Raw genomic sequence first — 10,723 nt, 5'->3', positions numbered from 1 at the left:
ATATTTATTTAATATATTTAAAAATGATAGAGCAAGTAATGTAGTTATGGTATGTTTCATTAGGCAGCGTGCTATTCCGGAATAAAACTGCAGTTTATTTTATTTTAATATTTTTATTTATTTTTTGCAGCAGACAACTGATGATGCAAATGCGTTTGCGGTTAAAATATTATTTAAAATTATTCAGGATGAACTGTTATTGTAGTTATTATTAAGATGCCACCAAACTACAACACATTTTGGGCTTTACATGATGCCCTTGTGTTCAGGTTCCCTTTCTCTCATACTTTTCATCTTGATGTTTAAAGCACATGACACCATCATTTTATGTGCTGCAGTCTGTTGCATCTCCCGAAATCACATTTTTACATTACGCTTAGTTTATTTAATTGCTAGCTAAATGGACTAAAATGGAGCGACATACTTTCAATGATTTGAATGAAGTACATCACCTGAACTGACTACAGTTTTTTTATGGTCATTCACACATTCATTTCTTCATGGTTTTTAAATATGCGCATTTGACATCATTCAAAGTTAAACATGATTATTATGTGAACCATCTGCATGTGTTTTGGCCTGGTAATTGGAATTAAAACGATCAATTGATATTTCACACAATTAATAATTTTGGTTGAGACAAGCTGTCGTCAGTACATAGAACAAAGCAGTTGAAATAAAAGACTGTCAGACATCATATAATGCAAATGACCAATTTATTTAAACCAGCATGCATAATAAAATACAGACTGATAGGCATTTATATGCAGACACAATCTTACAGCAGTTCTGGTTATGATTCATCAGTTACAGTAAACAATCTAACATTGAACATTGACGCTTTAAAGAACTTTGTGCTAAAATAAGGATTCAGACGCAGTCTAGCATCCTCTAGCGCAACTGTGTCCTTCAGTCTCTTTGGACATGAGAATAGTGGTTTTGTTAATTAACCAGCCGCTATAATGTAACTACACCTAGGCTGACCTGTTAACCCACTTTTAAAAAGCAGTCCTTATATAAGACTGGAGCTGCTTAGGTGGGAAAATAATAATTGTAAATGAACACAATTCAGCTATTCCAGTCGTTACAGTTATTTTAAAAAACAGAATGGACCACTGACAACAGAAAAAAGAAAAAAACAAGGACCCTTTAAATGTGATTCAAGTCAGTGTTCTATAACATGTATGATCAAGAAATAAATTTCACATTTATTCTAACAAATAATAATAACAATGATAGCAATGGTAGATGAGGTAAAATATCATTAAAACCACCCTGCATTGTGCAGTCACATAAAAGAATTTGTAATTCACATCTGTGCTCAGGACCGCTAGTGTGGTCTGTGGATGTGCTCAAATCGGTGCTCCTGAAACACACTTGGATTTGTACCTGCTGCAGGAGAGCAACTGTAACCTGCAGAAGCCTGTCACAACATAGATGTATGCATACAGAGCGTCTGGATTAGAGATATTCAGTTGTCCACACCGCAGGAAGCAAAAAGAATGGATGAGAAAGCTGGTGCTGAGGATGGACGAGGGCAGCAGCGGGATTTGGCTGTCAGTGTGAGCAACTGTCAGTTTAGAGCAGCAGCTTAGAGATGCATGGCTGCATTCACCAGAGCACAGGAAGCCCAGCTCACACACACTCTTAGTGAGGAAGATGGAGAGGCTGGATAAATTTCACGCCAGACTGTGGTTGAACAGCAAGTCTCCAGCGAATTTTTTTTTTTTCATCGTTCATTATTTACAGATACGTCATAACACATTATTTTGATTCATTTATCAATCAGTTAGCATTAGATGAGCAAGAGCGCCTCAGATGCATTTCATGTTTGTTTTTTTGTTTTTTAAATACACACGTACACTAGTAGGATTTGTACACATGATGGACGGATGTTTATGATGTAAATATTGGCAAGTTGTCAAAAATACTCTCACACTTTAATGGATGTTTTTCTTGTAGTAGTAACCTCATACATTATAACTACTAAGGTTACTGAGTCAAAATGAATAGGCATATTCACAGTTTAATAGTGTAACTAGCATGAGTTGAGGTGCGGCTGTTACCTGCCAAGTTTGGAAGTTCAGCTCTGAAGTGTGTGTTGGGAGTGATGCAAATCACATAGCCGTGAAAATGAAAGAGCAAGTAATATTGTTATGGCATGTATCAATAGGCAGTGTTATATACTGGAATAAAACTGCTGTTTATTTATATATTTATTTTTTTTAACGAAAGCAAAACCTACTGCTGCTGACCACTGACGATCCAAATGTGTTTGTTTTCTAATGTCCTTTTGTTTAACCGATTCATTTTTTTTACACGTTCCGTTATTGTGCTTGTGAAGTTTAGGTCTATTTGTTTTGTCTTTGAAGCAAATAGCCGAGTCACATGACTGTAATTATATGTGACTTCAGGTAAGAACGTGTGCTTGTCAAACGACAGGAACCATTCTGATCCCAAGATAGGAGCTTCAGCTGCCCAAACAGAAAAACCAGTCCAGAGGGAGCGCATAATTTAGATTCTACGCGTGAGAAAATTCTACACAACCCAAGACTGGCTGCACACAAGACAACAGGATCCCAGAACAAACCAGAACATCTCAGTCAGGATGCTGAGGTGGACGGCCACCACACACGGGTCTAGCACACCAAGGCCTCAGCGGCAACACAGACGAAGGGGGGGTTGGGACAGGTGAGTGATTCTGGGATATCTCAGCTCACATATCCAATGTGGCAACGACGGTGTCGGCGGAGTACGCATTGTGTGTAAATGGCAAAGTGGAGCATAGGGACGACAGGGCAGGGATGACAAGAAGGAGAGGAATAGAGGGTAGGGAGGGCGGCGAAGACGGCGGTGGAGAGGAGTTGACTAGCAGGCCGAGCGTGGGAGCTTTCACGGTTAATTGATCGCAGTCCAAAACACTTACACTGTCTTCACACGCCTGTTTCAAAGCTCACACTAAACACACGCACATTGACACCAGCAGGACACAAGGGGCCTTGCGAATGGGACAACCCAGCACAGCCCCGTGCGCTACCCTCATCGAGAAGCCCATGGTGGAGCACTGCTACTGCAGTGGAAGTAGGAGTTACAGAGTGGGGAGGGAAGGAAGGGTGATGGCGGAGGAGAAGTGTTTGGGCAAGGCACAAAAGACGGACGGCAGGTGGGAGGAGGAGAGGGCAGTGTTTCGGGATTTGCTTTGATTTTCATTTACCTTGGTGGTGCAGCGAGACAGTACAAGTTTCCACTTCGGTGGCGTCGTGCTAAAAGTCATCCGCATGGCTCACGTCGCCATAATCACACCGCTCCAGGTGACCTAATTCAGTTGAGATAGTTAGTTCAGAAGCTGGACCGTCGCCGGCGCTGGTCAATATTTACAAACTACAACACATGCAGGTCCGAGAGTTGAACACAGAGACACACGGATGGGGGAGAAGTCGGTGCAGCGGGAAGAGACTAGACCAGACGCACACCCATCAAGCTCAGAGACAGGACTGCTCCACAGATCAAAATGCACCAGGCCATTCTATCTGTGACTCTCTCCAACTCCAGGATAAGGACTGCAAAGGTTTTTGCCCGAACCTTTATTGGCAGAATTTATATGGAAATCCATTTGGGGAAAGAGGCAAATACCACCAAATAAAAGTGGAACTTTAAGTCTGTTTAAGAAGCTGGAGAGAGAGAGAGAAGAGAGCACCAACCCGCACTTACCCTGACCAAAGAGAGCAAAGCTGGGGCAGCATCTACACTTGTTTCCCCCTGGATCCCCAGTCAAAGGGTCTGGTGGCCATTTTATAGATAGTGGAAGAAAAACAGATAGTGAAGAAACATAAACAAGAATAGGAAATGTCCAAACCCTTAGCTTGCTTTTACCACAGTAGTCAGCCAAACATTCTTTATTATGATAAAGCTTATAGTGTACATTGTCTCAATAAAAAGCATGCTGGTTTTTCTATTTTTGTTTTTTTTTAATTTACCTAAAAAATGAACGACGTCTCTAAAAATATGGTCTCAAACATGTTGAACGAGACAATCTGCAAACCGGATACTTCTACAAAGGATGCATCTTGTACGTGTTTATATATGACACAGAGATATTACACTGAGATGCACTTTACCACTAGAACCACAGGGGGAGAGGAGACGGGGCGGGGGACACAGCAAGGCAGTCAGGTTTTTATCAAAGGGGAGGTCTGTGTGTGCATCAGGCAGCTGTCAGATAGTACTTGCAAAACATATAATTTTTTTTTAAGTCAAATCTGCTTGTTGTACTGATCGGAGGGAATTCGACCCCCGGTGATCAGATATAACAGTCAGATTGAGCAGCACTGGAGGGATCGCTGACAAACCAAACATCCAGCCTGGGCCGGCCCCATAAAACAAATAACCTTGGGTGATGTAAACACAGTAAAGGAGGTAGAGTAATAAAATACATTTTTTGGCAGCTGTGAAATAAAGTGGAGATCAAAATGAAAAGTCAATCCTTCAAAATACTCAACTGGCAGAAACGTAAAACTGTTAAGGCTAAAGTTTCCAAGACGGGTTGATATCTGTTGGTATTGAACCCACGTGTGGCCATATTCACCCTTTCATCGACCTTTGGTTGGCTAAACAAAATTGGGAACTGTCATACTGTTAAATGTAGTGCATGTTTAAACCCCTCGCTCTCTTTTAGCATTAATAGGTTAACAGATTTCATTACAATGTTATGCTTGCCCAAGAGTTGAGGTTGTGTGCAGGAATTGTGCGATAAAATAATGCACTGCTGTTTAACTCCCGGAGAACGATCCGCATACAGTAGCTATCCAGTTTAAGGATGGAACTCAGCAGTGCTGCTTTAAAATAATCATATTTTTGCAATTACAATCCATAGCACATCTGGTATGAGGGTGGAGGGGGAAACAGTGACCGGGCAACTGAAAGACACTGCCACACTTCTCACTGCAACGGTGCTATCACAGTCTTTTAATACAGAAAATCTTCAGCTAAAACAAGGCTGCGAGACGAAATTTGTGACTTTACAAAGACCCTGTGAAATAAAACTCCTTCAAATGTCATCATGGAAGCCTCGTCCCTTGTCGCTGTACGGATAAAAAGCGCCAAGGGTCTCGTTCTACATACTTAGTGATTAAAAGTGTCCTTAAGCCACCAAAAAAACAAATCCTTCTATGTAATGCACTTCACTCAAAAGCTTATAGGCACATTCTTTGTAAACACTTATAGAAAAGTCACACTTGTACAATTATTGCACCTCAGTTTCATTTGTACAACCACGTAAACAAGACAAAACACTGTCTTTTTTTTTAAAAGACAGGATAATCAAAGTAAACTGGCCTGGCCGCACTAAAGATGCCATCCATATACCTTTAAGGAATGGAGAGAGGGAATAGAATACTTTCTACACTGAAATGTACTGTCAGAGGTAGGCGGCTGTAAAGAGGTCAGGGAGGTGAAGCAGTGTCTTTCAGAGTTGTCGAACAAAGTAAAGGCTGGGAGAGGAAACAAGATCATCGGAGGACATCCATTACAATATAGTGTATGTGTGCTTTGTGGGTTTTCTGCAAGGTGCAGTCTTAGCTGCTGTGTTTGTGCGCTGCAAGGTCAGGAGCCTGCACGTCTCTCTTTTCACTCGTCCAGAACATCCACGCCACATTCATCGAACGTCCATCGAACGCATCAACATTGATTCTGTTGGACACAACGCAGCCTCTCAATGACACGTTTATCTCATCTGATTCTATTATAAACTCTAGAACATAAGGCAAAGGGTTTGGAAATAGCTGCCCTAATGCATCACCCAGGAGTACCAATGGCATTCGTGTTGGTTTGGCCTTGAAAACAATAACTGGGCTGCAGAAATAAAGGCATATGAAATGGCTGACTGAGTCAGTCGGATACTGGCACAAGGCGTGATACTGGCACGAGAAAAAGAAAAACTGAAGAGCTCAGGAATGCCCGTACAACAGATGACTGCCTCCCTTAACACCTGCAGTGTGTTCGCCAACAGAAACAAGGTTAGCAGATCCCATGTAAAGCAGGTTAATAGCAAATCGCTAGCGTCATAACCCCACCCATCACATTCACATCCACACACACATACAGCTGCTGGAGAGTGGACGATTTAGGGGGTGCAAGAGGCTCAGGGATGGGGTTTAGGGCAGAGAGGGAAGGCGAAAAGTTGTGTGCGACTATCGGAAGGGGGGCTCAGGCGTGTGAAGGGAGAGTTCGGGGCGGCGGAGGATGGCCTCCTTGCGTGTGGGCGGCGGCAACGGCGGCTCATACACCCTGGGCACAGCCATGGCGGCTGCTACGGCAGCCGCGGCGGGAACCACAGGCCTGAGGGCGTCCAGTGTGGCAACCGGTTGTGCAGTCATAGCAGGTACAGCAGGGACGGCTTGTACTCCAGGCATGCCTGGGAGGGTGGCCACTGCACCGGGAGATGGGTAGGCATACTGGAACTGAGGGTACTGCTGCAGCTGCTGATAATACTCCGCATAGTACCTGAGAGAGATGAGTAGGGTGAGGACTGGGAGCAAACGAATGGCTGACGAAAGGCAATCAGGTTTTAGCGCAGAAGCGGTTCTAACATGATCATGTTGCTACAAGAGTAGCTACTACAGTGACATCCCTTCCACACAACACACTCAACAATGACTGGACACAAAAATTGCCTAAAAAAAAAAAAAACACCCACAGGGGCATTGTTTAATAAGCTTCAGCAAAGACGGATGAATCCCAGCATCGGCATCTATGAATATACCGATTCTATCAAGGAAGGGGACATCTACCGCTGGAACCTGGTCATTCAGTGTATTCAGGAAGTCAGTCAGGTGACCTCATTCTTGGAGCACATCGTATTTCAGGACCCTAAACCAACCCGGATGGTGGCTATTTGTGAACAGGCACCAGATTAACTTTTTTGATTTTTTATTTTTTTAATAAAACATGACAATAAACAAAGCATCATGATTCAAACATAGTTTTTTGTGACAAAAAGACAGGGAAATAAGTCAGAGCACAAATCCTCGAGATTTGGATGTGATTGATTGTGTGTAGCTGCACACAATCACAGAGACTTTTGTTTTCTTTAAAGTAGCAAAAGCATTTCCAAAAACATTTCAGAACATCACTAAATGACAGGTTTTAATCTTCCTCATAATTCAGTCCTCAGTCCTCATAATTGAAACATCGACACAAATTCTCGTCCTACCTGGCCATAGGGTCCTCTGCAACCTCCACAGCTTCCTCTGCAGCTCTGCCAGCTGGCGTTGGCAGCAGTGGGCGTCGGGGCTTGGCTCTCTTGTAAATAAATGGCTTCATTACCGGATCTGGTAGAAGAGGAGTGGCTCTCCGAAGCGGGCTGCGATCTCTTTCCCCGGACTTTGCCACAGCTGCCGCTGTTGCAACGGCAACCGAATGCTGCTCTGCCACCACCTTCTGGCCTTGAGCAAAGTAATGGGCCTGTCTGGCTGCCTCAAAGAGGGCTGTGGTGGGGTCTGAGGTACCCATGGCACTTATGTGAGCATAGGCTGGGGTGGCTGCACCATAAATCGCTGGAGCCATAGAATAGGTGGGGTTGACAGCGGCCGCTGCAGTCTGCATGTCTAACCCAGGAGCAGCAGTCAGATAGACGGGGTTTGCCATTGTCGGGGTATAAACTGGGGTCGTGTAGGCAGCGGCGGCAGCGGCTGCAGCAGCCGCCACTGGATTTGCAGTGACCTGGCCATAGATGTTGTGAGTCATTGAGCCGTATACTTGTGTTGCCCCAGTTGTAAGAGCTGCCTGATTAGCCACAGATCCATAGAGCTGATTGGTTACATTAGCACCATACACCTGGCTGGCGAGAGCACCATATACAGCGGGATTCACTGGGTTTCCATCTGTGCGTGTGCCTGTGGTGATGCCAGTGAGGGCTGCATACGTGGGGTCAAACGTAGACGTGTTGTAGACTGAGTTGTGGACACTTTGTTGGACTTGTAATGGCAGACCAGCAGCTGCTGCCGCAGCAGCTGCCAGCACAGCAGCTTGACTCTGGTACTGCTCCAGCGAAGGCTTCCCAACAGGACATTCTCCCGCATAGTGGCCTTGCTTTCCGCAGTTTACGCAGGGGATTTTTCCTGTAGGCGTCTGTTTGCTCGGCTGGACCTTGGAAAGCTCCACAGACAGGGGGCGCCCTTTAAAGGAAGTTCCATGAAGGGCCTCAATGGCTTGGAGTGCATCCTCTTTGTTCTCCATGTGCACAAAGGCATAACCTGTGGAAGAGGAAAGCTTGGCTGTCACTGAGGGCGGGTAAGTCAGATTAAGAGCATGTCGTCTTCAGGAATATTTAACCATTAAGTTACACCAAACCAGCAATATTCATAACTGCTCAAATAAAACCTCCGACGACCTTGCTTAATGTGCATAAAAACACATGCTGTGTTTAACATCATGAAGCAGATAATTCACAAAATAGGGCTGAGCTCACCTTTCACTTTGTCACATTCCAGCACTTTCCCAAATGTCTGAAAAAGCTGCTGGAGGTCTTCAGTTGTGCACATTCCACTTAGATTGCCCACGAACACTTTTGTTGAGTGCAAAGGACGACCCCTAGATTCCTCCACGACGAGATTCCGCCCACGAAACTCCCGTCCATTGAGTTCCCTGATGGCGTGCTCGGCTGCACCCTCACCCTGCAGATGAACGAAAGCGAACTGCCGCAGCACACTGCAGCTGACCACTTGGCCATACGGTTCGAAGATGGCAGACAGCTCCTCCTGGGTGGTGTCCAGCGCCAAGTTGCCCACAAAGAGCTTTACGGTGTTACCTTTGTTCATGGCGCTGTGATAACACAAAAAGTGATCAGATTTTAAATGGCAGCTCGTGAAACACTAGGTCATAGAAGCATCGAAAGTGGGAACCTTTACAGGACTATGGAGCAAAGCACGTTCTTGTGTTGAATTTTAGGAACGTTTTGGAAACAGTCAGTCCAAGAATCATGACACCTTCTTGTCTCCAAGCACAAGACCTACTCACGACCCATCAATTATCTGCCAATTATCAGGTGTATCACAAGAAAATATTCACTTAAAAATACTTTGTGCTTCAACACAAAAAAACACTTAACAATTTGGAGTGGTGGCTAGTTACTGTACATCCACCCAAGTGTCAACATTGCTTTTCAAAGACTGTTTAAAAAGGGTGGACACCACCGGTCTATAGACACTCATCTCTGCAGAGCAGCCGTAGTTTCAACAGTAAAAGGCCAGCCTCAATAGTAAGGATCTTATGGTTGCCACATTATAACATATTATGTTATAAATCCTTCATCTCCATTTAACAAGAGTCAATTCACAGCCTGCAGTGGATAAGAATGACTGGAATGCAGTTTTTAAAAATACACAAAACCCTCCATAATTAAAAAAAAAAAAAAGTCAACGGAGGTTCAATATACAACGCGTCAGCGCTGTTGTTTCTCCCGCAGGAACAACCTTTATGGTGGCTTGTAAATCAAAGGGCACTGTGGAACTGGACACCTCAGGATGGCACTTCTATTTTTTTCATTTGAGCTGCGGGCAGCTGCTCCTGACTGAACTTCTGTCTCCTCCTCGGTTCTTTCCGTGGACAAAGGTGTGTGTGTGTATGTGTTGACATGAGTACAGCTGCATTAACACCCTGTTTTGCAGAGTGAAGCCGATTCTGATGACGCAGCACAACGTTGAGTCAACACATTGTTTTTCCCCATAGCGAACGAGAAATGGCACAAAAGGGACCACCACCATTGTTTAACCCCGGAGACGACTGAAAATGGGGCTCGCGCTTAAAAAAACCGCGGTGCTACAGCGAAAACAATGCATGCGCGCCTGATCCCACAGTGTAGAGACTTAGATAAGTGTGAAAATAGGCAATCTGTGGTCGCCTTGTACACACACACACGCACACACTAACAACCGCATTTTCCCCGCAGGAACGAATCCGGTGTAGCGACAACCGCCTTTGTCGCGAATTTAAACACACACTGACTGGAACCGAAGCGAAGAGCGAGAACATCAAGTTACACGTTGTTCGAGTCACATCAGCAGATAAGAAAACAAGTTATTTAGGCAGAATAATCTACCATCTTACCCAGACTGTGCTGTGTTTCAAAATGGTAGCGCCTGCTTCCGCTTAGAATGACGGGCATACTGCTGGAGACGGCGGAGGGAGGGGGGAGGATGCTGACACGCGCGCGCGCGCGCCCGCCCGCACACGAGCTCACAGCAGCACACACACACAATTCAGAGGAATCTGAATGAAATATTGCGCAGTATGGTATCTACAAGTAAATAGTTTTGACGACACGAACGCATTGTCTGGGTTCCTTTCCCCCCCGGAGATGTGTCACCACGCGTCACACAGGTGCGTATCAGTGTATCAGCCATGTCCTCGTTCATTTGTGAATAACGTGAGAAAGAAAAACTGACCGCATCATTTTATCATTATCATGACCGCATCATTACACGTGCTCTCAGAGGCATCGTCCCCTAGTGGAGCCTTAAGGAACCTGTTGGTGTCAGCTGTATGATGGAGAAAACAACACTATAACAGTGGAAGTCCATGAGCAGCTCCTTGATTCCTTTGGTAATTATCTGGAGGCCATAAGCTGTGAATATGCTTATTACTAGGCTAAGCACAAGGTTACTGAAGGTTATTACCTTTAGGAGTCCTTCAGGATTCTTTAACATTTAACACAGGACACAGGTTT

At 44.6% G+C, this 10,723-nt stretch overlaps 1 protein-coding gene across 2 annotated transcripts; it reads right to left on the bottom strand.

Annotated features, from left to right (window-relative positions):
* Positions 1-687: 687 nt before the first annotated feature.
* On the bottom strand, positions 688-10,219 carry rbm14b (RNA binding motif protein 14b). 2 transcript variants are annotated; one of them, XR_008414201.1, is made up of 5 exons: positions 10,105-10,219; positions 8,468-8,820; positions 7,211-8,252; positions 3,712-6,501; positions 688-3,316 (listed from the first exon to the last, which is right to left on the bottom strand). XR_008414201.1 is itself a non-coding variant. In XM_053860456.1 (4 exons), exons 2-4 carry the CDS (start codon positions 8,814-8,816, stop codon positions 6,189-6,191), a joined length of 1,704 nt encoding a protein of 567 aa, XP_053716431.1. In that variant the 5' UTR covers positions 8,817-8,820; positions 10,105-10,219; the 3' UTR covers positions 688-6,188. The 2 variants fall into 2 exon arrangements, 1 of the variants encoding a protein (XP_053716431.1); XM_053860456.1 differs by having other exon boundaries at positions 688-6,501.
* Positions 10,220-10,723: the final 504 nt, after the last annotated feature.

This window comes from Synchiropus splendidus, chromosome 3, assembly GCF_027744825.2.
Source record: "Synchiropus splendidus isolate RoL2022-P1 chromosome 3, RoL_Sspl_1.0, whole genome shotgun sequence".
NCBI lineage: Eukaryota > Metazoa > Chordata > Actinopteri > Syngnathiformes > Callionymidae > Synchiropus > Synchiropus splendidus.
Note: the sequence above shows the minus strand (reverse complement) of the source record. Positions and strands in the feature narration are given on the sequence as shown.

What these genes read in the sequence shown, in the direction of transcription:
- rbm14b (XM_053860456.1), bottom strand. Translation starts at nt 8,816, where the DNA reads ATGAACAAAGGTAACACCGTAAAGCTCTTTGTGGGCAACTTGGCGCTG. An exon ending in GGAATGTGACAAAGTGAAAG is followed by an intron (nt 8,253 to 8,467) that starts GTGAGCTCAGCC and finishes CCTCTTCCACAG; the next exon opens with GTTATGCCTTTGTGCACATG. An exon ending in GCAGAGGACCCTATGGCCAG is followed by an intron (nt 6,502 to 7,210) that starts GTAGGACGAGAA and finishes CATCTCTCTCAG; the next exon opens with GTACTATGCGGAGTATTATC.